The sequence below is a fragment of the Vulpes lagopus genome, chromosome 3, assembly GCF_018345385.1.
Source record: "Vulpes lagopus strain Blue_001 chromosome 3, ASM1834538v1, whole genome shotgun sequence".
In the NCBI taxonomy this organism is placed as follows: Eukaryota; Metazoa; Chordata; class Mammalia; order Carnivora; family Canidae; genus Vulpes; species Vulpes lagopus.
Window position 1 is genome coordinate 15096727 of NC_054826.1, and position 25773 is coordinate 15122499.

A 25773-nucleotide genomic window follows, 5' to 3' on the forward strand; every position below is an offset into this window, starting at 1 on the left:
AGAAGCCAGATATAAAAGGCCACATAGTCTATAATTCTATATACTCGAATTATCCAGAATAACCAAATCTCTAGAGACAGAGATTAGAAAGCCGACTAATGGTTGTTCTAGGGCTGGGAAAAAGCAGGGAATCCAGAGTAACTGGTTAATGGGTATGAAGTTTCCATTTGGAGTGATGAAAATGTTCTGGAACTGGATAGTGATGGTGGTTGCATAACAGTGTGAATGAACTAATACCACTGGATTGCACATTGTAAGATGGGTAATATGGTGAATTTTCTGTTAAGTGTATTATGCCACACACACACACACACACATTAAGGGGACACTAATTCTCAGGTTCCTTTAAGTGCAGGTCTGTGAGGGCCTTCTGCAGAGTGCCTTGGGTACCAGCTTGTCTGCTTGTCTTACCCTAATCTCAGTCCTGCTGGTCAGTAATATTTTCTCTATTCATCTATTACCTCCTCAAATCAGTCCCCATGCCAGGCGGGAAGTGAACATAATTGTAGTGTATTCGGCATTATAACCTACGGTTGCCTTAAAAAGCGAACTTTAGGAAATTTGCCCCTAATCCTAATGCTTACATGTTACTAAATAAATCCCTAAGAAAGATCATTTTATATGTACTTCCTAAACAAACATCATCTATTTACTGAGAAATGCCTCAAAAACTATTAGTACAAAACTGCCAGCAAAATGGTTAGAATGAATCCTTTAAAGCAAAGTTTCTCAACCTCAGCATCCTGTATTTTGGGCCAGACACTTCTTTGTTGGTGGTGTGGGGCACTGTCCTGAGTACTGGGGGGTGCCTAGCAGCATTCTGCCGGCAGTAATCCCCCGGCCCTCCTCCCGAGCTGGTGATAATCAGAGATGTTTCCTGTCATTGCTAAATGTCCTGGGGGAGGCAACATAGGCTCTGGATGAGAATCACTGCTTTCTGGCTCAGAGACTTAGCGCCTGCCTTCGGCCCAGGGCGTCATCCTGGAGACCTGGGGTCGAGTCCCACTTCGGGCTCCCTGCATGGAGCCTGCTTCTCCCTCGGCCTGTGTCTCTGCCTCTCTCTCTCTCTCTCTCTCATGAATAAATAAATAAAAATCTAAAAAAAAAAAAAAAAAAAGAATCACTGCTTTCAAGCACCTTCAACATTGCTAAATGTAATTCAACGGCAGTAGCAACAAGGACATAATCTATTTCAGAGATTATCTGCCAACACTGTCATTCGAGCTGCAGGTTGTCACTGGCTGAGGCTCGGGGTGAGAGCCACGGACCCCGTGGGAGGCGGCCCGCGGGCGGGGGCAGGGGTCCCCGCTCCGGCCCCACAGACCCTCCCGCCCACTGATCCCGCCGGAGATGCCCCGAGGGAACGGCCGGGCGCTGCAGAGAGAAGGGTCTGCGCCTCTAACAAGGTAGGAAGTAAACAAAATAAAAAAATAAAAATAAAAAATAAATAAAAATAAAATAAAATGAAATAAAAATAAATAAAATATAAATGAAATAAAAAATAAATGAAATAAAACAGAATCCAGCCAGGAGGAGCGGGGCTAAGGGGGGCGGCGGGAGGTTGCGGACAGGAGAGCCCCGACCCCCGGAGACACTGGGACTTTACAGTCCGCCCCGGATCGTTCCCGATGGAAAGGCGCCCAGCAGGGAGCTCGGGCAGGACCGCAGGGTGGGGGGCCTCCAGGTTCCCGGGGTCACTAACAGGAGGGGCGTGGGGGGGTGGAGCGGCCACACCCGCGGGCGGAGCTCGGTAAAGGGAGGGAGCGCCCGGCTGGGCCTGGGAGCAGCTCAGGCGGCGGCTCCGGGGGAAAGGGGCTGCGCCCTGCTGCCTTGGGGGCTCCAGGGAGAGGGATTCCAGGGGCGCAGGCCCGGATCCAGGGTGCCGGGGGAAACGACCCTGCACTTCCCAAGGACAGGTGGGGAGGGCCCAGGACCGGGGGGACCCTCCTGCTCTGGACGCCCCCAGGGGAGGTGGGGAGGGCCCAAGACGCGAGGACCCTCCTGCTGAGCCCCCCAGGCTGTGCAGATCAGTGCCCCCCCCCCCCCCCCGAGCATCCAGGCCAGTGTGGACTGGGAGACTGCAGGTGCTTACTGGAGGAGTGGACTCCAGGGCTGGAGAGCTGGCTGCCGCCAGTGTGGTTGTTCCTCCTGGTGCCACCCTGTGCCTGGGACAGAGCAGGGCCACCAGGGAACAGGGGCCTCACAGGATAAACAGCTCCCACTGAGCTGTGCACCTGGCAGGGGCGGGGCAGCTCCCCCAGGTGCACACACCTGAGAATCAGCACAGCAGCCCCTCCCCCAGAAGACCAGCTGGAAGGACGGGAAGAGCCGGTTCTTGACCCAGAAGTGCTGGAAAGCTCCAGGGAAGTCAAGGGATTTACAGTATTTAGAACCAGAGGATACCCCTCCTACCCCATTTTCCAGTACAAATCGTTTTTATATCAGAATAAACATTTCTGATATTTTTTTCTCTTTTCCAAAATAAAATGAAATAAAAATAAAATAAAATATAAATGAAATAAAAAATAAAATAAAATGAAATAAAAATAAAATAAAATATAAATGAAATAAAAAATAAAATAAAATGAAATAAAAATAAAATAAAATATAAATGAAATAAAAAATAAAATAAAATGAAATAAAAATAAAATAAAATATAAATGAAATAAAAAATAAAATAAAATGAAATAAAAATAAAATAAAATATAAATGAAATAAAAAATAAAATAAAATGAAATAAAAATAAAATAAAATATAAATGAAATAAAAAATAAAATAAAATGAAATAAAAATAAAATAAAATATAAATGAAATAAAAATAAAATAAAATATAAATGAAATAAAAAATAAAATAAAATGAAATAAAAATAAAATAAAATATAAATGAAATAAAAAATAAAATAAAATGAAATAAAAATAAAATAAAATATAAATGAAATAAAAATAAAATAAAATATAAATGAAATAAAAAATAAAATAAAATGAAATAAAAATAAAATAAAATATAAATGAAATAAAAAATAAAAAAAAAAAAAAAAAAAAAAAAAAAAAAAAAAAAAAAAAAAAAAAAAAAAAAAAAAAAAAAAAAAAAAAAAAAAAAAAAAAAAAAAAAAAAAAAAAAAAAAAAAAAAAAAAAAAAAAAAAGAACACTGCTTTCAAGCACCTTCAACATTGCTAAATGTAATTCAACGGCAGTAGCAACAAGGACATAATCTATTTCCGAGATATCTGCCAACACTGTCATTCGAGCTGCCAGGTTGTCACTGGCTGAGGCTTTCAGGGTGAGAGCCACGGACCCCGTGGGGGCGGCCCGCGGGCGGGGGCAGGGTCCCCGCTCCGGGCCCCAACAGACCCTCCCGCCCACTGATCCCGCCGGAGATGCCCCGAGGGAACGGCCGGGTCTGCAGAGAGAAGGGTCTGCGCCTCTAACAAGGTAGGAAAGTAAACAAAATAAAAAATAAAAAATAAAATAAAATATCAAGAGACAAGCGATCCCTAACTTATATGGGAAGAAGTATTAGGTTAACAGCAGACCTCTCCACAGAGACCTGGCAGGCCAGAAAGGGCTGGCAGGATATGTTCAGGGTCCTAAATGAGAAGAACTTGCAGCCAAGAATATTTCATCCAGCAAGGCTCTCATTCAGAAGAGAAGGAGAGATAAAGAGCTTCCAGGATAGGCAGAAGTTGAAAGAATATGTGACCACCAAACCAGCTCTGCAAGAAATATTAAGGGGGACTCTGTAAAAGAAAGAGGAAGCCCAAAGAAATAATCCACAGAAACAGGGATTATGGATAGGTATTATGATGGCACTAAATCCAAATCTTTCAATAATTACTCTGAACGTGAATGGGCTCAATGATCCCATCAAAAGACGCAGGGTTTCAGACCGGATAAAAAAGCAAGACCCATCTATTTGCTGTCTACAAGAGACTCATTTTAGACCTAAGGACACCTACATCCTGAAAATGAAAGGTGGGAGAACCATTTACCATTCAAATGGTCCTCAGAAGAAAGCAGGGGCAGCAATCCTCATCATATCGGATAAATTAAAGTTTATCCCAAAGACTGTAGTAAGAGATGAAGAGGGACATTATATCATACTTAAAGGGTCTATCCAACAAGAGGACCTAACAGTCATGAATATTTATGCCCCTAATGTGGGAGCTGCCAAGTATATCAATCAATTAATAACCAACGTTGACATACTTAGATAATAATACACTTATACTGGGAGACTTCAACACGGCGCTTTCTGTAAATGACAGATCTTCTAAGCACAACATCTCCAAAGAAATGAGAGCTTTAAATGATAACCTGGACCAGATGGATTTCACAGGTATTTACAGAACTTTACATCCAAACACAACTGAATACACATTCTTCTCAAGTGCACATGGAACTTTCTCCAGAATAGACCACATAATAGGTTACAGATCAGGTCTCAACCAATACCAAAAGATTATTTTCAGACCACAATGCTTTTTCAGAAACTAGAACTCAATCACAGGGAGACATTTGGAAGAAACTCAAACACATGGAGGTTAAAGAGCATCCTACAACAAGATGAAAGGGTCAACCAGGAAGAATGAAAAAGATCCATGGAAACTAATGAAAATGAAAATACAACTGTTCAAAATCTTTGGGATGCAGTAAAAGCAGTCCTGAGAGGGAAATACATCACAATACAAGCATCCCTAAAATAATTGGAAAAAACCCAAATGCAGAAGCTAACCTCCCACCTAAAGGAACTGGAGAAAGAACAGCAAATAAAAGAAAATGTACCATGGTTAATACTCACTTTAAAAAAATAAACTTTAAGAGAATCCCAAGAAGGCTCCACACCCAGTGCAGAGCCAGATGTGGGGCTTGATCTCATGACCCTGAGATTATGACCTGAGCTGAAATCAAGAGTCAGACACTCAACTGACTGAGCCACCCAGGCTCCCAACACTGATTTTTAAATGAACTTCTATGGCCTGTCACCAACACTGGATGCTGTAGGGTGATATGAGGGTTCCATAAACCCTTATTTCAGTATTTTGGAAAACATGGCCAACACTTTTTCACCAGAGAATTTGTTTTCCAGGGCCCATGTGAAATTGATGCCTTCACTGATTTCACTTTTTAAACGTGCTACTCTTTAGTGATTCCATTTTTAATGAATACATTCACTGTAGCAATGGCTCGTTTCGGAACTTTTGCTTTTGCTGTTTTGCCCTCAAATGCTAAATATGTAAGGAGAGCCCACACAAAGGAATTATTTGGCATTTAGCATCTTAAAGACTTTGTATTGTAAATAATTTATATGAAGTAAAATTTATTCGATTTCTACTTGCCAGTGGGGTTGCCTTTCTGAGTTTCTTAACCTAAGATCAAATTCAGTTCCCACCCCTACGCTCATTCCAGTTATTTGCTGCAAGAGAAAATATTCAAGTGTGTATTGGTTGGTGCTGGAAGCTCTTCTAGTTTTTAAGAATAAACTACTGATATAACATGCCATTGAGATAATATGCAAGTGAACATTTGAGAATCTTAATCTTATTTTCCTTACTGAGTGGTGTTAGGTAAATCTGGAAGAGTTGGGTAACCATGAACCTAATTAGCTAGCTCCCAGATTATTACCCAAGATGAGGGCTGAGCCCAGGCCTGGCCAAGCCATCTCTTGTCCTAAGATTCCCTTTGTCACCCCTGCTAACCATCCAGGCCACTAAGGTTATGCCAAATTGCCTTGCAGCTGACTGTTGATCATGCAAAGCCAGAAGCAGCATTCAGGTTGCCTTGGTTTTACTTTGCTAATGACTACTCCAAACATTGTGCCTGTGATCTTGGCCATCAGCCTGCTGTTCAAATAGTAGTATTTACTTCCCAAATTATTTATTTTTAAAATAATAGCTCCAGTTGCTAAGAAACACATGTATATTGAGAACTGAATCTGGGGCAAATCAGTTGGGGCAATTCCTGTGGGTGTAGAAGCAAATGGACACCTTCTAAGAGCTGCTATTCCATGGAGCAGCTCTGTCTTCCATCAGGAGAGAGAAAGGAGGGGAGAAGGGGACTCTGGTTGTAGGAGGAGGCCTGGAGGGAAGGAGTGATAAGAGGCCCATAAATAGGACAGTCCTGGATCCAAGAGAATGAGAAGGGTCAAGGGAAAGCACAGAAACACAAGGATCCCAAGTGCCAGTCCTACTGCTATGAATGACTTGATAAGAACTGGTTTGAAAAATTCAGTTGAGAAGGATATCGAACATTTTCTTATCTTTCTTTTTGGGGATGCATCCAAAAGCCAAGAAGACTCACACTGAGGTTGACTATTGGTAAATCCATACTGGAGTAACAAATCCCTTTCCTTCCTCGTCACCCTTCTTCTTACCTATGTAAGTCACGTCGACATAACGTGGATCCGAGGAACTGCTTCCCATCTGGTTTGTGGCATTTATTGTGATGATGTACATTGTCCATATGGATGTGTGCTTCTTGTTGAAGTAACAGGAGTTGGGGCCACCTGTTATGTAGTCTGGGCATTCATGTGTGAGTGTCTCTCTGCAATGAGTAACAGATTAGCAGTGAATAAGAAAGTAGTAAAAAGAGTTTAGTCTTTTCCTGAATAGATCAATGACACTGGTTTTGGAGATTAGACCTTCCACATGCAAGAACCAGAGCTGAGGAACAGCTCCCCACACTTCTGTGTCCTGCCTGTGTCAGCTGAGGGTGAGACAGGGAAGAAGGGTGCTGGAGATGGTGGAAGGGTTACTTTAGGTCCTCAATGACTCTGCTTCTCATAAGAACTTCTCTTCAACAGGTTTTTGTGGGCTTTGCCATATATGCCCCCTGCCAATAAACATTTAAGATCTCAATGGCCATGGTATTGCCGACCCAGGGACTTGCCACTGGTCATCTCAGGAACTGTGACTCTCCCCTGTATACACACACCAGGGGCCATGCACAATGCAGCATTTATTGCACATATGTGTTGAATTATGTTTCATTAAAAAAAGATGAAAGAGGGTAAAAATTGCCATCAGCATATTTCCAATTGCACTAAGTCAGCAACAGAGTAACATGACTAAGGAAGGAGATATTTCAGGACCAGGTGGCTCATTAGGCTGCTTACATTTAGACTTCAGGGTCTCCACGCAAGACACACCATGAAGTGTGAAGGCTTATTTTATTTTGGTTGCCAGTCTGAGTTCCTGAAATCTATTTACATGATACTCCTTTGGGTCCCAGAAGGGATGACAGCTTTGTGTACAACAATGTGCAATCCTTGGGATGTGGGCCAGCTGTCACAACCAGCAACTGTTTTCTTCACTGGGGAAGGATACCTCCCTCCTGGGCTTTCCAGGATGATTTCATTGTGAGTAAAACAAAATTCTCACACAGAGGTGACCTTGTTTAGCCCTCACAGCAACCTTAGCTCCAAATATGCCTTCTGGAAGATCAGAGATCGTGGATTGGCAAATGCTAAGGAAAAATCCTTACCTTCCTTCGCTTATAGGGCTCTTTACTTTCTTGGTCATGAAACAAGTTTGAAAACCTAACTTATCGTGGTTGTTAAGGATTGCATGATACTCCTCTGATATTGCAAAAGTAAAAATTATTAAAAAATTATAAATGGCACAAGGTTTACAGATAGGCATCTAAAATTAACTAGCATTAAGGAAAGATTCATATGTGACCTTGGGCCACAACCTGAGCTTGGGACAGACACTGGGGGTAATGTAGTATTGTATTGCTGGGGTGGCGGCTGAGCTCATGCACATGGAGAGAGCTCCTCCAGGACATTACCAGGAAAATGTAGACATGGGCAGTGAAGTTCTTTTCTCCGGTGGCAGGGGCCTTACTCGTGCCAATCCAGGGAAGGGAGGTAATTCTAACTTTGGGCCTGGAGACTGAGAGCAGTCGTGTGGGGCTTGATAGGAGAGAAGAGAACTTTTTACCCTTCCTTGTGGTAAGTCAGCGTGTAATTAGTGGGAAGTCCTCCATCATCCCCAGGCTTCCACCAGCAGGTGAATGTCTCCTTCTCAGGAGAACGACATTTAAGGATCTCAGGTTTTCCAGGAGGTGATTGTCCTAGAAAAAGCCAGAAGCCACTTAAGATTACGGTGCATTCAACCACTGGACCATCCTGCTGGTGACAGAAGCAGACTGATGAGACCAGGTGAGCGATGAGGCATGGGGTGCTGGGGCCTGGGGGTGGGGTGCTCTGAAATGCCAGGGTCAGCATCCGGCAACATTCCTCTGGGGGCTGCCTGAAGTTGGCGGGACTGAAAGAGAGAATTGTGTGTGTGTGTGTGTCCCCTGTGGGGTGGAGATGGCAACCAGCTAGGATGGGTGACTATAAAATTGCAACAGAGCACATACGTCAAGAGTGAGGCGGATGCATGTGGACTGAAGAGCATGTGGCCCTTCTGCAATCCCAGAGTCCATGCAGCTGACAGCTTCCCATGGTGTAAGGGTGACCGTGAAAAGAATTCTGTCCCGGGCACAAGCATCCCACAGACACTTGGCTGACACGGGGCTCTCTGGCACTTCTCCATCTGCTCACACCATTGCCACACAATTAACTCAATCTGGAAACTTCTGTTCTTGCCCATCATCACCTACACTCCGCCTTCAGCTGCTCTCCTCCCCTCCCTCATCTTCTCCTTTCCTTCCTGTTTCCCTCCGCATTTCCTTGTTTCCATTTGACTTTGACCTCTGACCCAGGCTCACCGTCTAACTCCTCATTCTCCTGCCCCCATTCCCAAGTCTTGTTTTTCAGTCCCTGTCGTCTTATAGTCCCCCCTTTCCCCCTCAGGTCTTTCTGTGGTGAGGCAGCAAAGGTCCTCTTGTAGTCCCGTGGCTCTTTTTGGGCTCGGAGGCATGGTACGAGGTGAGGGAGTGGGGGGCTGCTCTCCTGGTCACCAGCTGCCATGATGACCCAAGAGCCGTATCTAATCGCAGTTGGAAGCTAGAAGGGCTGAATGAGGTGACGTGGGAAATACAAGGTCAGGAGGATGGCGTTGAATTTTCAGTTGCTTAATCCCCAAAGCCCTTGGTGAGCTGGCCCCCTCTCCTCCTCCTCGTCTGTCAGGGCCAAAGAGGAAAAGAGTGGCCCTGGGAGTCTGCCTTGGGCTGCTGGGCCGGGAGCCCCTCGAGCCCGTCCACGTCCACAGAAGCCCGGGCGACCTTCCTGTTGTCCAGCCAGATGCCCAAGTGCCCAGCTGGGAGAGTCAGCCGCAGAGAGGAGAGGTTTCGAGAGGTGTGGGTCTCAGGAACTCATGTGGTGGGGGTTCCCTCTGTCTTCTCTTATACTCCTCTCACCCCCCACCCCCACCCCGATGCTGGCTCCTAGGTCAGAACTTCTCTGCGGGCACCAGATCAGAGAGAGCAAGTTTGGAGGAGAACACGCAGGGCAAGAGGGGGCACCAGCCAGAACTGGCCAGGACGAAGGAGTCCATGGAACGATATGACCCAGCGCCCAGGCTGGGCCCGAGGACACCGGGGCCGATGGTGTCAGAGGCGGCTCAGCCACCCTCTAGCTCCCACCCCCAGGCCCACTGAAAACTCTCTAAAGAATCCCAGGAAACCTTAAAACTCCATGCCAGCCAGCCCGGGGTTGGGTTGGCCAGTATTCCTAACATTCCTCTTTCTCCAGGGAAAATTTCTTGAGGACACTCTCACCAGATTGAAGTGATTTGTTTGTTGTGTTTTGTTGTGGCCTGGGACGAGCGTGTGGGGCAAGATGCAAAGTTTATTAAAAAGAGCCCCCAACCCTAGGGCTCAATGGTGAGCACACTCAGAAGCCAGTTAAGGCAACTGTTGATTATGTGAGTACGTCAGGTTTCCCCATGGATTATACTGGAGCTCTGCTCGCTCTCTCTGGAGGCTTTTCTCTTTCCCATGTCACCGGTTATTCACAGCACCTCTAGGAACCTCAAGAGAGGAGGGCGCAGTTGTGAAACTACAATTAGTCATATGTTCCCTTCAGTCACTTTAGCGGAGACCGTGAAAATTAATGGACTGTCTCCCTCTCCTTATAAAATGCACACGGGGGAGGGGGGGGGACAACACCTAGGTCCACACGGGCGCACACGTATGTCCACATAGAGCCGGGCTCACGAATGCACACACGCACAGCCCCCCTCCCCGTAGATGCAGCTGCATACACATAGAGGTACACGCGAGCACACATGTGGGAATACACACATACGTGGTGGTGCACACACAGATGTGTACTCACGCTGGTGTACGCAGAGGAGCCTTTGCAAGCAGATACACACAGGGAAGCAAATACACGCAGAAGTACACACAAAAGTTCTCCCACTCCAAAGTACACAGAGGTGGGCCCTCAGAAATAATCACACACCAGCATGCACACCCCAGCCCTGAACTTCGTTTCTCCCATTAGCACAGATGCTACAGTTAGCTTTACACTTCCCACCACACAACAGCAATCCCCTTTATCTCTTTACAGTGTTTCCAAGATTTTCTGCGCACATTCTTTCATGGGAGGTGCAGGGAGCATCGTTGTGCTTCCTTTGAAAATGTGGAAAGCCAGAGAGATTAGGTGATTGGCTCAAGGTCACACATAGCAGGAAGCCGACAGAAGGGGGACCAAGCCTCAGGGTCTGGTCATTCAGACAGCTGCTTCCCTGCGCTCCCGGGGTGAGGCCAGAAGGCAGAGCTCCGGGATACACTTTTGCATTCACTGCATTCATTCTTTTGCACTCACTTTTGCATTAATTTCAATGCCCAAAATATTGCAAATAATAGCAGCGAATGACATTTTCATGTCCTGTAACTGCAGCACAAGAGGACTACGTGGACTCGTCACCGTCTCGAGAAACACCCCAGGGTATTAAAGAGAGCAGGACAGTCTCTTTACTTACCATTCAGGAGACTGGTGGTGAGAAAAAGTAGCAAAATGAAAACAGTTCTGGATGCCACACTTTCCTTCATTTTGGCTCCTTTCTCTCTCTACGGGAAATGTATCAGACGTTCACTGGAAGAGAAGGCACCAGGCGACTTTTGTGAAGTGACTGTCTGGCCAGGCACATGCACCACTGTCTTCTGGGTGTTTGCAACTGATCCTTGCTCCTTGCTTAATGTGAATGACAAAAGAGGAGGAAAGGAATGTAGGAAAATGTAACTTGGTTGGATGGCTTGGCTCAGAAGCATCCATGCACACATGCGAGGAGAAAGTCTGCCACCAGAGGTCATCAGATGACAACGTTCAAGGGCAGCCACGGGGCAGCCGCTCTGGCTCCCCGCTCCCAGGCAGACCTCAAAGAAAAATTGTTCTCTTTCCACCCTGCGCTCGCCTAACAATATATCACCCATTTCATGTGACACAGATTGCATGCCCTACCAGAGATCCCTTCTGGGAGGACTTTGATCCGTTAGCCAAAAATAAGCCAGGCTGAAAAGTCAACACACTGGGTAAGTACCCTCAGGACGACTTCAATCGGGCCTCACTGATGTCAAGTCCTGGAGGTGGGGGGGTTGGGGCGGTTGGGTGGAGCTTCCTCTCCACGTGTAGGCTAGGGAAGAAGTTTGCTGGGCTGTGGGCATACCTGCGAACCACACAGGGAACTCCAGCAAGCACGCTTTTGCTTTCTCCTCTTTCAAGAAATGACAAACCCCAGTAATAATTCAAGTTCCTTGGTTTGGGAGAATTAAGTCCATTTGAAACCTGCAGGGCTTGAGAGTTTGGGGCAATTTATTATTAATACTATTATTTTTCCCCTTGGAACAAATTTCAAAGCCTCTAAATGTTCTTCTAAGGAAAAAAAACAGTTTTGAAGACATTTGAAAAAGGTTCACTCGTCTTGTTGGATTCCAAAGAGCTCTCAGAAAACAACAAATTTGATGAACTAAGTATAACTTCTTGGAAACGTATGGCATACATTTTGTTTCAAATCTCAGGATTTTTATAAATCAAGGGAAGAACATGGAGCGGCTAAGGCAGCCCATTTTGAGACATTTGAAACGGCTGGGTGTTGTCTGACGAGCCCTGAGAACACCAGCCTTCGCCCGTCCCTCCGGGCCAGAGGTGGTTCCCTGTGTGCTAGCTGGACACCACCTCATGGACAGCTTCCAGAAGGCTCTCTCCACCTGCCACCACTTCCTCTGACACATACTTGCAAATGGAAATCTTAGTGACAACAGAGATTTGGGGCACCTTGGCACCATCAAGTGCTCTCTCTCTCTCTCTCTCTCTGAAAGATTTTATTTATTCATGAGAGACACAGGCAGAGGGAGAAGCAGGCTCCATGCAGGGAGCCTGATGTGGAACTCGATCCCGGGACTCCAGGATCACTCCAGGGCCGAAGGCAGATGCTCAACCGCTGAGCCACCCAGGCGTCCCCATCAATTGCTCTTATATTGGGGCTTTTGATTTAGTAACGGCTACTGTGAGGAAGCCAGTATGCTGTTCTTTGGGGACATTCTAGTTGCTCTTCCAGGATTCCTTCCAAATGCCTCCCTCTCCCCAGGCTGCACATTCTAAACCACCTGCCCCATCCAACCCCTTGGGTCATTCAATTTAAACCGAATTGCTAAAGGCTCCCAGTGGGTATAACCATGCCCACCCTGTCTGGAGCACTAGCTGTGGGCCAGACACGGTGCTAAGTGTTCTCATCACTTGCATTTCATTTTTTTATTATGCAAAATAATATAATAATTGTATAACATACACTCAGACAGGTAATGAATCCTTAGCACTGAGATAAGAGTTGGGACGGAAATAAATTTAGGTGATTTTGACGTAAAATACCAGATTCACATTTGATCTTCTGCATATAAAGCAGAAGGAATTCCGCACACCGTCTTTGCTATAACAGCGTTGGGAAGGAGGAGTTAAGATGCTGGATCATGGGTCCCTGAGCTTGTCTCATTCCTGGAACATGATAGGTAGTCATCGAATCATTCTGAACACACATGAAATCACTCAGAGGTCTCACAGAACAAAAACTGCAAGTGCACACATAGAAAATCGACCTCCTTTTGGGATGTAGGAGATGTGGATGTTGTCTTGGGGAGATATAGCTGTGGTGATGAGGGCAGGAGGGAGGCTACTTCCAGAAGCTTTTGCAAAGTATTATGAGCAGCAGACAGAAAAATCTGAACTTTTAGATGTTTGCTTCCATGGGCATGTCCCTGGGTTAAAGATGCTCAGGTGGTAAATAGGGAGAAATCCCAGGATACTAATGTCATCACTTGCATTTCAGTTAGCTGTCACGGCAGCCCCTGAGTGGCACAGACTGTTACCTCCTGCCCCCTCCCCCATTAACAGGTGCTGCTACTGAAGCCCAGAGAGGGTCAGCAAAGTCCCACGCCAGCGGGAGAGAGAAATGCAGTGAATCCAAGAGCATCTGAGGATCATCTTGACTTGCAGACGGTCTGTGATGGACGGTGCAAGGATTCCTCCTTCCGTGGCGGGCGGGTGGGAGCGGGGGAGACAACAGCAACTACCCCGAGTGAGCAGCACCCAGGGCCCTGAGCAGGCACAGAGTTGGGAGAGGCAGGGAGGGTTAAGGGTTACCCCAGCTGCCGGTCCCACGTGTGTTGGGGATCTCAGACACTTGGCTCTCGCAAATCCGGCTGCATTCGGTCTATACAGCCCTGGGAGGCTTCTCTGTCTTGGCAATCCGATGATCTCCTCCTGGCTTGGGGATGGGATTTGGCCCACTGGCTGAGAAAGTTCTAGAATAACCTTTTTATTGAGACTTCTCTGCTTTTTTGGGCATTGCCTCACAACGCTCTAGATCAACATGCTGTAAATCATAATTTTTAGGCAAGGTCAGATGCTGCCTGGGCAGCTCTACAGACCAGGGCTGCATGTGTTTTGTAAAAGAAATGGCTAGATGGGGAAAGCAGGGTGGGGGTGGGTAGAAGCAGACATTGCCATTGCTCATATTTCCTGCTCTACGGGCCCAGGCTCAAAGAAACTCTCTTAAATAAAGTTTTCCTACAAGAATGCTTTTAGGAAGTATTTTATGGACTAAAAAACAAATGCAAACAAAAATCCCTTTCCCCTGGGATCTCCTCAGCTATCCTAAAATGTGCTAATAGCCACCATGTACTTTCTTGGGGCCTTGAAATCCTCGTGCCAGGGAATTAGACCTCGTGGTGGTGTTACTGTGTTTCAACAACGATTTCTCAACTCCTCTTGCATCTTATTCCCCAGCAGGTCAAACACAGTAGGGTAAGTAAACCTTCACAGAGAAGGGTAATCACAACTGCTAACTCCTAAGGGAGCTACGCTGAAGCTTAATGTTGGTCACGTATTGTGGTTTTTCCCAGAACTAGGCTTATCTCCTGCTTGTCCACTGACCAGTTTTTATGGCTGGTGGATACGAGGCTAGGGATAAATTTGTTTTTTGTTTCTCTGAGCCTCCCCTTAGCTTCCCAGCCCCCACTGCTAGTGAGATCTTGATCAAGGGCCTCCTTATTGACCCCAGTTGGGGCTGGAACAACCAAAGAGAGTCCACAGCCTGCTTTTAGTGATGGTTATGGGGGCAAATTGCTCCAGATATTTGGACTCCAATTAGGAAAAAGTCAGCCCCATACCTCAGTTCAAGGACACTTATCTTGGCTTCAGTCCCCACTAGCTTGCTGGACATGATTGTGGTTTAAAAATGCAAGATTCAGGACTGAAGAGCAGGTATGTATGAAGTCAGCAGGCCCCATACCTTGTCCATGACAAGCTACCTTGCTTCTGAATCCTCAAAGACCCTCACCCAAACTTTGTTCCTCCCGTTATCTTATTCAAACAAATCTTCCCACAATACTATGACCCACTGTGGTATGATCTCCACAAAATCCTACTTCCCCATTTTGCTCTGCATCAATGCTGATCCTGTCTAGGCTCTCTTTTCCAAAAGCTTCCCTTCATCACCCTCTTCCATTAAGCCAAGTCTTTTCTACATAGGCCAAGAGTTTAAAAAGGGAAATTTATGCCTCATAGCTTGCTTTTCTAAGAAATAAGAGCTATTCTTCTTGGATAGAAAATTAGGGCCACAGTCCCATGGTGGGTGCTGAGTCTACTATCCATAGTGGAAAGGGCAAACCATAGGAGGGGAGGCAGCGTGGCTCCTGAGAGTTAAAAATCACAGATCTGAGCTCCCAACATCCCATTCCCCACTGTCTACCCACTAGTAGACCCACTGTGTACCCACCATCTGCATATTCTGGCCCACCCAAGCCCTGAACCAATCCTGAATGGCATGGATCTTGGCTCTACCATTCTGTGGGACTTGCTCCCCAAACCTAAGTGAATGCAGTCCCCATCCTGACCTGACTCATCTGCCACTATTGCTCCAATATTCTAATCATATTTTTGACCCAGAAATGGACCTTAGAGTCCCCTGACTCTAGAAATGGACCTAGCATGCTAGGCAGTGGCTCTGAGGACCTACCTAGCTATAGCAAGCTCAATTTCTGATGGATAAGTAGGGCCCAAGTCAACATTTGGATTCTTTTATAGGCCATCACACATAAGGCATGCACAAACTGTAGGTGTTCTGTTTAATGAATTATTGCAAAGTGAATATGCTTGTGTTATGACCAACACAAAGAACACTAACAGCAGCCCCAAAGTCCCCCTGGTGTCTCCTCCCAATATCTACGTAGAAACCATGCTTCTGACTTCTAACACCACAGATGACTTTTGCAAACTTTTGTACTTTATAGAAATGGAATCATACAACATGCATTTTGTGAGTGTGGCTGACTTCCTTAATTCCACGTTGCTGTATGACTCATCTTTTTACATATAGTTTTACAAAATTCATTTTCACTTCATCTCATTTATCTCCATTCATATCATATTGAATGAAAGGCCATAATTTATTCATTCTACTCTTGATGGGCATTTGAGTCATTTGCAGGTTTTGGCAAACTGTGGGTTTTGTTAAGACTAATCAAGGCTCAGATGGCAGGACAAATACTGGGTGATCCTTCTTATACATGGAATCTAAAAAAAATGTCTATCGCCTACCTATGTCTATAAAGCTAAACTTATAGATACAGAGAATAGATTGGGGGTAGCCAGAGGTGGAGGGATTGAGGGGGTGGGGAAATGGGCAAACTGTGGTTTTTTTTTTTTACTTGTTTGTTTCAACAAAGTAAGAGACATAAGAAATAAAGAAATTAAAATTTGATGAAGCTCCTGGTTTTAAGTGGATACATTTACCAAAAAAAGAATGAAATAGGAAAAGCCAGGGACGGCTGGGTGGCTCAGTGGTTGAGCGTCTGCCTTTGGCTCAGGTTGTGATCCTGGGGTCCTGGGATCGAGTCCCACGTGGCTCCCTGCATGGAGCCTGCTCCTCCCTCTGCCTGTGTCTCTGCCTCTCTCTGTGTCTCTCATGAATAAATAAAATCTTAAAAAAAAAGAAATAGAAAAAGCCTTCAATTTTGCAGCATATAAATTTGATGAAACAATAAAAAGAGTAATAAATAAGAACCAATTACTTGATGAGTTTTGTCGCATAAAATGTGTTTCAGGTAAGTTATTCTGAATGGAGATAAAGACCTGTTATAATTATTGGACTTAAATATTTCCTTTTTACAATAAGAAAAAAAATTAGAACAGAAAATAGCATCCATTTGTTGTATTTTTCTGAGCTTACCAGGTACCTAGTGAAGAGTATTTTCAGTTAAAAATGGTAAGAGTATTTGCACAATTAAAAATGTTGAATAGAATCAGTTGGAAGTTTCAACACTTCTGGGGGCACCTGGGGGCTCAGTGGTTGAGCATCTGCCTCCAGCTCAGGTCATGATCCCTGGGTCCTGGGATCGAGCCCCATATCAGGTTCCTTGCCTATGTCTCTGCCTCCCTGTATCTCTCATGAATAAATAAATAAAGTCTTAAAAAATTTAAACACTTCTGAAGGTATTTAACATATGAAGAAACTTTGAATTAAGAGTACAGGACATTAAAAAACAAAAACAAGACTCAGATGATAGGGAGGCTCTGAACTCCTCAAATTCTCTTGCACCCCTCTCTGCCTTGGGTTTCCTACCATCAGTGGTTAGGAGTGCCCCATCTCCTGACTGTGAATGCAAATCAAATTACAAATGTCTCTCTTGTCCTAAAAATGTAAAAAGTCTTATTTCTTGCAAACAAATTTTACGTGTATTAATCCATTGTTTTAAGTACTAGGAACTGTATTTGTATCCTTTGGGGTCTTCCTGGTTGGGGCCCTCTGGCCACTGGGGCTCTTTACCTTCTGTGCCACTCTGGTTAGATGGCCCGAGGCTAAAATAACAGCGAGAGAACTCCACAGGTACCTTGATTTCCAGAAGCCTGGCTTGCCTTCCCAATTTAGAATGCCAACGTTTAGTCTGGCAAACGGGAGCCATAATCTGCTCAGGGTGGGGAGAGCAGCCAAAGGCTGAGATTCAGGCTCAAGATTAAGACCATGATAACAACTCTGTCAAAGTCAGTGGCCAGTGATTGCCTGGAGAATGAATAAGTGAATCAGTGAAGCCATAAAGGTGAAAACGCCCCCAAAGAATCAAGGATATAGGATGAAACTGCACACAAGGGAGCTGGTCCTAGGTTAGTGTTTTCCAACAATAAACAAGGAGGCCGCTTAGTTTTCTGTCTTTGAGAAGGGAGGCAACAGGCTTTAAGGAGAACATGGTGGCCGCTCTTTGCTCTTGGATGCAGACACACAAAGCTGGGGATGTGGTGCTCCGGGAACCCTGGGAGTGGAAGATGAAGGCTCCAGCTCTCCCCGATGACCTGTTTCTGTGTCCGGAGCCTGGACAACATATTTACACATTTGCTTGCGAACCTTCACCGCGGGACCCTTGCTCAGGCGACCATCCATTATTATCATTATTTTTTATCATGCAACTATCAAGTTTACATCTTACTGCTTCTCAATTTTCCATCTTATTCCCTAGTGTGAGATGTCCTTTGGTGGGAAACGTCTGGCACTTTCCACAAGGGAACTTTATTATTTATTTATTTATTTATTTACTCATTCATTCATTTATTCAATTTGCCAACATACAATGGAACACCCGGTGCTCATCACATCATGTGCCCCCCTTTAGTGCCTGTTATCCAGTTATCCCATCCCCACAACCACCACCCCTTCAGTAACCCTCAGTTTGTTTCCCAGAGTTAAGAGTCTCTCATGGTTTGTCTTCCTCTCTAATTTTTCCCCACTCAGTTTCCACTCCTTCCCTTATGGTCCCTTGCACTATTTCTTACATTCCATACATGAATGAAACCATATAATCATCTTTCTCCAATTGACTTATTTCACTCAGTGTAACCCCCTCCAGTTCCATCCACACCAGTTTAAATAATAGATATTCATCCTTTTTGATGGCTGAGTAATACTCCATTGTATATACAGACCACACCTTTACCCATTCATTTGTCGAAGGGCATAGTGGCTCCTTCCACAGTTTGGCTCTTTATAGATCTTGGATCCTAGCCCTTTATCTGATATGTCATTTGCAAATATCTCCCCCCATTCTGTAGGTGGCCTTACAGTTTTGTTGACTGTTTTCTTTGCTCTGCAGAAGCTTTTTATCTTGATGAAGTCCCAGTAGTTCATTTTTGCTTTTGTTTCCCTTGCCTTTAGAGACATGTCTTGCAAGAAGTTGTTGTGGCTGAGGTAGAAAAGGTTGCTGCCTGTGTTCTCTTTTGATGGATTCTTGTCTCACATGTAGGTCTTCCATCCACTTTGAGTTTATCCTTGTGTATGGTGTAAGAGAATGGTCTATTTCATTCTTCTGCATATGCTGTCCAATTTTCCCAACACCATTTATTTATTTATTTTTTTTTTAATTTTTTATTTATTTATGATAGCCACAGAGAGAGAGAGAGAGGCAGAGACACAGGCGGAGGGAGAAGCAGGCTCCATGCCCCGGGAGCCCGATGTGGGATTCGATCCCGGGTCTCCAGGATCGCGCCCTGGGCCAAAGGCAGGCGCCAAACCGCTGCGCCACCCAGGGATCCCCCAACACCATTTATTGAAGTGAATGCCTTTTTTTCCATTGGGTATTCTTTCCTGCTTCATCAAAGACGAGCTGACTATAGAGTGGAGGGTCCATTTTTTGGTTTTCTATTCTGTTCCATTGATCTGTGTGTCTGTTTTTGTGCCAGTACCATGCTCTCTTGATGATCACAGCTTTGAAATAGAGCTTGAAGTCAGGCATTGTGATGTCCCCAGCTTTGGTTTTCTTTCTCAACACTCCTCTGGCTCTGCAGGGTCTTTTCTGGTTCCATACAAATCTTAGTATTATTTGTTCCAACTCTGTGAAAAATGTCCATGGCATTTTCATAAGGATGGCACCGAATGTGTAGATTGCTCTGGGTAGCATAGACATTTTCACAAAACTTATTCTTCCAATCCAGAGCACGGAATGTATTTCCATCTCTTTGTGTCTTCCTCAATTTCTTTCATAAGTGTTCTGTAGTTTTTAAAGTACAGATCCTTTACCTCTTTGGTTAGGTTTATTCCTAGGTATTGTATATAGGTTTTGGTGCAATTGTAAATGGGATCAATTCCTTAATTTCTCTTTCTTCAGTTTCATTGTTAGTGTATAGAAATGCCACTGATTTCTGTGCATTGATTTTGTGTCCTGCCACATTGTTGAATTGCTGTATGTGTTCTAGCAATTTTGGGGTGGGGTCTTTTGGGTTTTCCACATACAGTATCACGTCATCTGCAGAGTGAGAGTTTGACCTCTGCCCATTTGAATGCCTTTTATTTCTTTTTTGTTGTCAGATTGCTAAGGCTAGGACTTCTAGTACTATGGTGAACAACAGTGGTGAGAATGGGCATCCCTGTCATATTCCTGACCTTAAGGGAAAAGTTCTCAGGTTTTCCCCATTGAGAATGATATATTCAGTCGCTTTTCGTAGATGGCTTTTTTTTTAAAAAAAGATTTTATTTATTTATTCATGAGAGACACAGAAAGAGAGGCAGAGACACAGGCAGAGGGAGAAGCAGACTCCATGCAGGGAGCCTGATGTGGGACTTGATTCCAGGTCTCCAGGATCACGCCCTGGGCTGAAGGCCGCGCTAAACCGCTGAGCCACCTGGGCTGCCCTGTAGATGGCTTTTATGATACTGAGGTATGTTCCCTCTATCCATAAACTTTGAAGAGTTTTAATTAAGAGAGGATGCTATATTTTGTCAAATGTCTTTTCTGCATCAACTGAGAGGATCATATGTTTCTTTCCTTTTATTAATGTCATCTATCACATTGACTGATTTGCAAATGTTGAACTACTCTTGCATCCCAGGAGTAAATCCTACTTGGTCGTGGTGAATAAGCTCTTTAATGTACTGTTGGATCCTACTGGCTAGTATCTTGGTGAGTATTTTGACATCCATGTTCATCAGGGATATTGGTCTGTAATTCTCCTTTTGGATGGGATCTTTGTCTGGTTTTGGGATCAAGGTAACGCTGGCCTCATAGAACAAGTTTGGAAGTTTTCCTTCCATTTCTATCTTTTGACAGAATAGGTATTATTCAGCTTCAGTAGAATAGGTATTATTTCTTCTTTAAATGTTTGGTGGAATTCCCCTGGGAAGTCATCTGGCCCTGGACTCCTGTTTCTTGGAAGGTTTTTGGTGGCTGCTTCAATTTCCTTGCTGGTTACTGGTCTGTTCAGGTTTTCAATTTCTTCCTGTTTCAGTTTTGGTAGTTTGTAAGTTTCCAAGAATGCATTTCTTCCAGATTGCCTAATTTGTTGGCATCTAGTTGAGCATAATATGTTCTTATAATTGTTTCTATTTCTTCAGAGTTGGTTGTGATCTCCTCTCTTTCATTCATGATTTTACTAATTTGAGTCTTTTCTCTTTAATAAGTGTGGGTAGGGGTTTATCTATTTATTAATTCTTTCAAAGAATAAGCTCCTAGCTTATTCTTTTATTTTTTAAAAATTTATTTATTCATGAGAGACAGAGAGAGAGAGAGAGAGAGAGAGAGAGAGAGGCACAGACACAGGCAGAGGGAGAAGCAGGCTCCATGCAGGGAGCCTGACGTGGGACTCGATCCCAGGTCTCCAGGATCACACCCTGGGCTGAAGGCGGCGCTAAACCGCTGAGCCACCCTGGCTGCCCATAAGCTCCTAGTTTAAATGATCTGTTCTACTATTCTCCTACTTTCTATTTCATTGATTTCTGCTCTAATCTTTATATTTTTCTTCTCCTGCTTGGTTTAGACTTTATTTGCTGTTCTTTCTCCAGCTCCTTTGGGTATAAGTTAGCTTGTGTATTTGAGATTATTCTAATTTTTTGAGAAAGACTTGTATTGAAATATACTTCCTTTTTAGGACAGCCTTTGTTGTATTCCAAAGGTTTTGAAAAGTTGTGCTTTCATTTTTGTTTCATAGTTTGCATAAATCTTTTTAATTCTTCTCTAATTTCCTGGTTGAGCCATTTATTCTTTAGGAAGATGCTCTTTAACCTCCAAGTACTTGAGTTTCTTCCAAATTTCCTCTTGTGATGGAGTTCAGGTTTCAAAGCACTGTGGCCTGAAAATATGCAGGGTATAACCCCAATCTTTTGGTGTCAGTTGAGACCTGACTTGTGACCCAGTATGTGGTCTATCTGAAGAAAATTCCATGTACAGTGGAGAAGAATGCATATTCTGTTACATTAGAACTGCATGCTCTGTATATATCTGTGAAGTCCATCTGGTCCAGTGTGTCATTCAAAGCCCATGGGATCCCTGGATGGCTCAGTGGTTTAGTGCCTGCCTTTGGCCCAGGGTGTGATCCTGGAGACCTGGTATCAAGTCCCACATCAGGCTCCGTGCATGGATCCTGCTTCTCCCTCTGCCTGTGTCTTTGCCTCTCTCTGTGTGTCTCTTATGAATAAATAAATAAAATCTTTAAAAACAAAAAAAACAAAGCCCTTGTTTCTTTGTTGATCTTCTGCTTAGATGATCTTTCCATTGTTGTGAGTGGGGTGTTGAATTCTCCTACCATTAATGTATTATCTGCGTGTTTCTTTACTTTGGTTATTAACTGGTTGATATAACTGGCTACTCTCAAATTAGAAGCATATATATTTGTTAGATGTTCTTGTTAGATAGACCCTTTAAATATGCTATTGTGTTCCTCTTCATCTCTTATTACAGTCTTTGGTTTAAAATCTAATTCTTCTGATATGAGGATCACTACCCCCACTTTATTTTGAGGTCCATTTGTATAGTAAATGGTTCTCCATCACCTCATTTTCAGTCTGAAGGTGTCTTTAGGTCTAAAACGAGTCTCTTATAGATAGCATATGGATGGGTCTTGCTTCTTTTTTATCCAATCTGATACCCTGTGTCTTTTGACTGGAGCATTTAACCCATTCACGTTTGTAGTAACTATTGAAAATGTGAATTTAGTACCACTGTATTATCTGTGCTAGCTCTGTTTCTGCAGATTGTCTCTGTCTCTTTGGGCTCCTTCTTTGCTTACAATATGCCCCTTAATATTTATTGCAGGAGTGGCTTGGTGGTCACATATTCTTTCAGTTTCTGTTTGTCCTAGAACTCTTTACCTCTCCTTCCATTCTTAATGACTGCTTTGCTTGATCAAGTATTCTTGGCTGCATGTTCTTCTCATTGAGTACCCCGAATATATCATGCCAGCACTTTCTAGCCTGCCAGGTCTCTGTGGAGAGGTCTGCTGTCATTCTAATATTTCTCCCTCTCTGTTAGGAATGTCTTGTCTCGGGCTGCTTTCAGGATTTTCTCTTTTTCTCTGGAATTTGCAAGCTTCACTATTATATGTCAGTGTGTTGATCTATTTTTATTGATTTTGGGAGGGGTCCTCTCTACTTCTTGGATGTGAATGCCTGTTTCCTTCCTCAGATTAGGGAAGTTCTCAGCTATGATTTGCTTAAATATACCTTCTGGCTCTCTTTCTCTCCTTGTGCCCTCACGAATTCCAATAATAAGGATGTTATTTTTTTTTTCAGACCATCATTATTTCTTGGAGCCTTTCCTTATGAGCTCTTTGTTGTCTTTTTGTCTCTTTTTCTCACTTCCTTTCTTACCATCAACTTGTCTTCTATGTCACTTATTCTTTCTTCTGCCTCATTTACTCTAGTTGTTAGAACATCCAGTTTAGACTGCATCTCAGTTAGCGTATTTTTAATTTTGGCCTGATTACATCTCATTTCTGCAGTAAGAGATTCTAGAGTCTTTCATGCTTTTTATAAGCCCGACTAGTAACTCTAATGATTGTTATCCTGAACTCCATCTATGACATTTTACTTAAATCCATATCCATTAGATCTGTTGCAGAGAGTATTATCTCTGGTTCTTCCTTTTGTTGTGAATTCCTTCTTTATAGTCATTTTGTCCCATGAAGAATGGCTGTATGAATGAGCAGGGTCAAAAATGTCAACCATGACCCAAGCAAAATACACACTTATGAAAAATGGTCACTTTTCTATTTGTAGAGTTCCAGCCATTCTTTCCTTATGTCTCAGGTTGAATTCATAGGTGTTCAGGATGGTTTGATAGTTATCTAGCAAAATTAAGGGGACGAGATGAAAAGAAGACCCTTACTCTTCCACAATCTTGCCTCTTCTTTCCAGGAACTACTTTTATACAAAATGGCCATCCTATGAGAGTACAGCAGTGTAGTCAGAACACCATGGCTGTGTGAAAGTTATGAGAAACAGTACAGAGACTGATATAAACTGTCCACCTATGATAGCAGACATCCTCCCTCCCTCCTCTCCCATGACCCCCAGAGGTGCCACTGAGGGGGAACTTGGTGGAGCCCCAAGATGCAAAAGGTTGGCAGAGGCAGCATTTGTCCAAATTGGAGCTGACTCTGGATTGGTACCGCATACAGGACTTCAATAGAAAGATCTCCTGGCTCCGGACACAGATGGGGTAAACTTATATGCTGTCATGTATGCACCTTTGCACTGGAGTCACTTTTAATAAAACAGAGTCTGAATTCATCTCTGTGGCTGGAGGCATTGTGCATGGGCCGACACAGCTTCCCAGCAGCATCTCCAACTTGAGGGAGACTGGTTTTCACATGACCTGCCTGGCTTGAAGGCCAGAATAACATGTGGGTGAGCTGAAGTCCTCCCTGGCAAGGGCACACTTTAGGCAGAGGGTGCAAAACAGATGTTGGCCTATTTTCAGAGTAACTAGTTTCTCATGAGATCATCAATCAACTAATAACATTTTTAAAAACACCATAAGTTGTAGATTATGTCTTACATAGCTGTTTCACAGAAATCTTTTTAATAAAAATTTTACTTATTAGAGAGAGAGAGAGAGAATCCTCAATCAGACTCCCTGCTGAGTGTGGAGCCCAATACGAGGCTCGATTCCAGGACCCTGAGATCATGACCTGTGCAGAAACCAAGAGTTGGAGGCTTAACTAACTGAGCCACCCAGACACCCCAGAAATGATTGGTTTTCAGCCCAAAATTTGCATTAGGACAATGTAGGGAACTTCTTAAAAGTACCCATTCCTGTGACCTTGTCACTAGAAATTCTGATTAACTGGTTGAGGATTGGGCCTAGCCATACACAGGCATTTTTAAAAGGCCCTCTGGAACATTCCTGCATGAAGTGAAAGTGGGAAAGCATTAACTGGCACAGGGTCATCTAACACATGCAACACCTCTGCTAAGAGGCTCCATTTGAAAGGAGAGGAAACTGAGGCTCAGAGGGGTAATGGGCTATGTCCGCTGTCACTCAGTGTAGAAGACAGAGCAAAAACGAGAATCCAGTCTGTAGACTCTGAGTTCTGCCTCAAATTAGTAACAACATCAAAGATCAAATGACAAACAAACCTTTTATCTAGATGGTTATAGTTTACAAAGCACTTTGCACTTTCTCATCATCATATTTTATTTTTACAATAATCCTGTGCAGGGACGCCTGGGTGGCTCAGCAGTTGAGCATCTGTCTTCAGCTCAGGGTGTCATCCCAGGGTCCTGGGATCGAGTTCTTCATCGGGTTCCTCACAGGGAGCCTGCCTCTCTCAATTCCTATGTCTCTGCCTCTCTCTCTGTGTTTCTCATGAATAAAGAAATAAAATCTAAAAAAAAAATAATCCTGTGCAGTGGGCAGGTAAGTGACTATCGTTACTACTCATTGCTACTGCTACTACATCATTGTTCCCATTTCAAATATGAGAAAACTGAAGCTCAAAGGGGTAAGTGGTTTAAACCAACAACCTTATCTTAAAAGCCTCCAGTGTGCTCAAAATGTGTGGTGATAAAACTGGCAAACCCTCATACAGGATACACTACATTCCTCTCCCTCATAACAAGCCTGAGGTGCTGAGGTGCAAGGACTGTTAATAATATATCCATTTTACAGATGAGGACACTGGGGGCCAGAGAGGCTCCATGAGTTGACCAAGGTCGCATAGCCTGTAAAATGGATATAGTTGGTCAGCAGTTAGGCTCTGAGATCTGTATTGTTAACCACGTGCCATGGCCACCAGAGGACCCTGGGGCCGTGGGTTCTGAGCCCTTCAAGGGGGCCCATTACCTGATAAAGGTCTCCCTCCTTCCCCTATACACAGGTGGCTCTGGTGCTGGCTGCCATGGGGATGCAGGGATGGTCTGTCAATAGGAGTGGATGTTCCTGGATCACTGCTTCTAGAGTGTTCTAAGCAGCACTGCCCATATCAGATATAATGGGTCAAAGGTTTTGGAGGGTGGGGCCTAGAAAATGGCATTTTTTAAAATTAAAAAAAATTACTGAAATATAATTAGCATATAACATTATATAAGTTTAAGGTGTATATCATGCTGACTTGACACATTTCTATATCA

General features: G+C 43.9%; 1 protein-coding gene across 10 annotated transcripts in view; it reads right to left on the reverse strand.

The window, feature by feature from the left end:
• The window catches only part of PRLR (prolactin receptor), a 172479-nt gene that overhangs the window by 15499 nt on the left and 131207 nt on the right, over nt 1–25773 (reverse strand). For 5 of the 10 annotated variants that reach the window (XM_041749391.1, XM_041749383.1, XM_041749390.1 and 2 more), the window contains 3 exons: nt 10873–11084; nt 7939–8071; nt 6372–6541 (listed from right to left, as the gene is read on the reverse strand). In XM_041749391.1, the coding sequence (XP_041605325.1) occupies nt 6372–6541; nt 7939–8071; nt 10873–10942 (373 nt within the window). In that variant the 5' untranslated portion in view covers nt 10943–11084. The remainder of the gene's footprint in view (nt 1–6371; nt 6542–7938; nt 8072–10872; nt 11085–25773) is intronic. The other 5 variants (XM_041749393.1, XM_041749382.1, XM_041749392.1 and 2 more) reach the window with 2 other exon arrangements.